This window comes from Egretta garzetta, unplaced genomic scaffold, assembly GCF_000687185.1.
Source record: "Egretta garzetta isolate BGI_Z169 unplaced genomic scaffold, ASM68718v1 scaffold746, whole genome shotgun sequence".
Classification (NCBI taxonomy): Eukaryota; Metazoa; Chordata; class Aves; order Pelecaniformes; family Ardeidae; genus Egretta; species Egretta garzetta.
The window spans coordinates 145,121-146,679 of NW_009260010.1; the positions used below are offsets into that span (position 1 = coordinate 145,121).

At 65.4% G+C, this 1,559-nt stretch overlaps 1 protein-coding gene across 1 annotated transcript in view; it reads left to right on the forward strand.

Annotated features, from left to right (window-relative positions):
- PKP3 (plakophilin 3) overlaps positions 1-1,457 on the forward strand; it is a 6,231-nt gene extending 4,774 nt beyond the window's left edge. The window contains exons 10-12 of the mRNA XM_009640596.1: positions 334-526; positions 987-1,074; positions 1,422-1,457. Of these exons, the coding sequence (XP_009638891.1) occupies positions 334-526; positions 987-1,074; positions 1,422-1,457 (317 nt within the window). The remainder of the gene's footprint in view (positions 1-333; positions 527-986; positions 1,075-1,421) is intronic.
- The last annotated feature ends 102 nt before the right edge of the window (positions 1,458-1,559 follow it).

The following is a 1,559-nucleotide window of genomic DNA, read 5'->3' on the forward strand; positions in this document are numbered from 1 at the left end:
CAGCTGCCTCTCAGCGCCCTCCTGCCTGCTGCACCCCTGCCCACAGCTGCCTGCACGAAGGCCGGTCCATCCCCAAACAGCCCCCACGTGTCCTGCTCTGCCACCATCTCGCTCGGCTTTGCCCCCCTGTCCCCCAGCTCAGCTCCCAGGGGGTCTCAGCAGAGGCTCTAGGGAGCCAAAGGGCTTGAAGATGCCCCCAGCGCTGCCCTGCAGGTCCTTGGCTGAGCCCTCTGTCCCCTCATTGCCCCCGGGAGGTTGCAGGGTTTGTCCCCAGGCTGCCACATGTCCCCTGGGTCTGGCCACCAGCCCTGATGTGATGCCTTTGCCCACCAGCCACCAAGGTGGTCAGCCACTTGATCGAGAAGCTGCCGGGGAGCGTCGGGGACAAGGCACCGCCCGCTGATGTCATCGTGAACATCATCGCTGTCCTCAACAACCTGGTAGTGGAGAGCCCCATGGCCGCCCGTGACATCGTTTACTTCGATGGCCTCAGGAAGCTCTTCTACATCAAGAAGAGAAGGGACAGGTGAGGGCTCCCCATCCCCTCTGCCGTCCCAGCTCGGGCCTGGGGTCCAGTCCTGCTCTCTCCTCTCCTGGTCCAGCGAGGTGGAAGAGGGTCACAACCAGCCTCCCTTCCCAAGGCTTGGCATTGGGAGTCCCCAGACCAGCTCAGGGTGGCCTCATGGCCACCTCCCATTCCTTGGCCACCTCCCATTCCTTTGCCACCTCCTCGGGACACCCCACTATGGGGTTGCCCATCACTGCCGCCACCTTCTCTCCATCTGGGTGCTTCTCACCTCTCCTGCCAGAAGCACTTCCCACCCTGTCCATCGCAGGAGGGCTCCACCCTTCGGTCTTCTGCCTCTCCCCACCAGCGCTAAGTCCTCAGCCCCTCTGGGCCCTGCTGGGGGCGGTATCCTCGGCTGATGGGCACTGTCCCATGGCTGGTGGTACCCAAAACTCATTGCATCCTGTCCCTGCCCCAGCTCGGACAACGAGAAGTCATCCAGAGCAGCAGCCAGCCTCCTGGGCAACATGTGGCAATACACCAAGCTCCACCGGGACTTCAAGATGGTACGTACCGCCCTCCGGTGCCCCCTCCGGTGCCCAGGACCCCAGGGTGGATCCCAAGGGAGTCAAGACTAGAGGCTTCAGCCCAGAAAGCCACACCACCCCAATGCTTCCAAGCATACGATGGGCAGGGGTGGGGACACCCCCGGAGCATCATCCCTTGGTGGCACCTGCACCGGTGGGGTGGGGACAACCGCGTGCCCAAGGTGGGGCCAGCGTCGCCCCGAGCAGAGCGGGTTCGTGTTTGACTTCCACTGCCCAACGAGGCGCGGGCAGGGTTGTCCTCGGGTGGGGAAGGCGGCGGCGGCGCTGGTGTCCCCCCCGTGTGACGGGTGGCCTGTCTCGTGCAGAAGGGCTACCGGAAGGAGGACTTCCTCAGCCTGTGAGGACAACCCCTGGGACCCGCACCGCCCAGCCCGGACTCTCCCCGCCGGGGTGCTCCTTGCTGCCGGCCATGCCCCGGGGAGGCTGCTCGCCACCCGACCCCC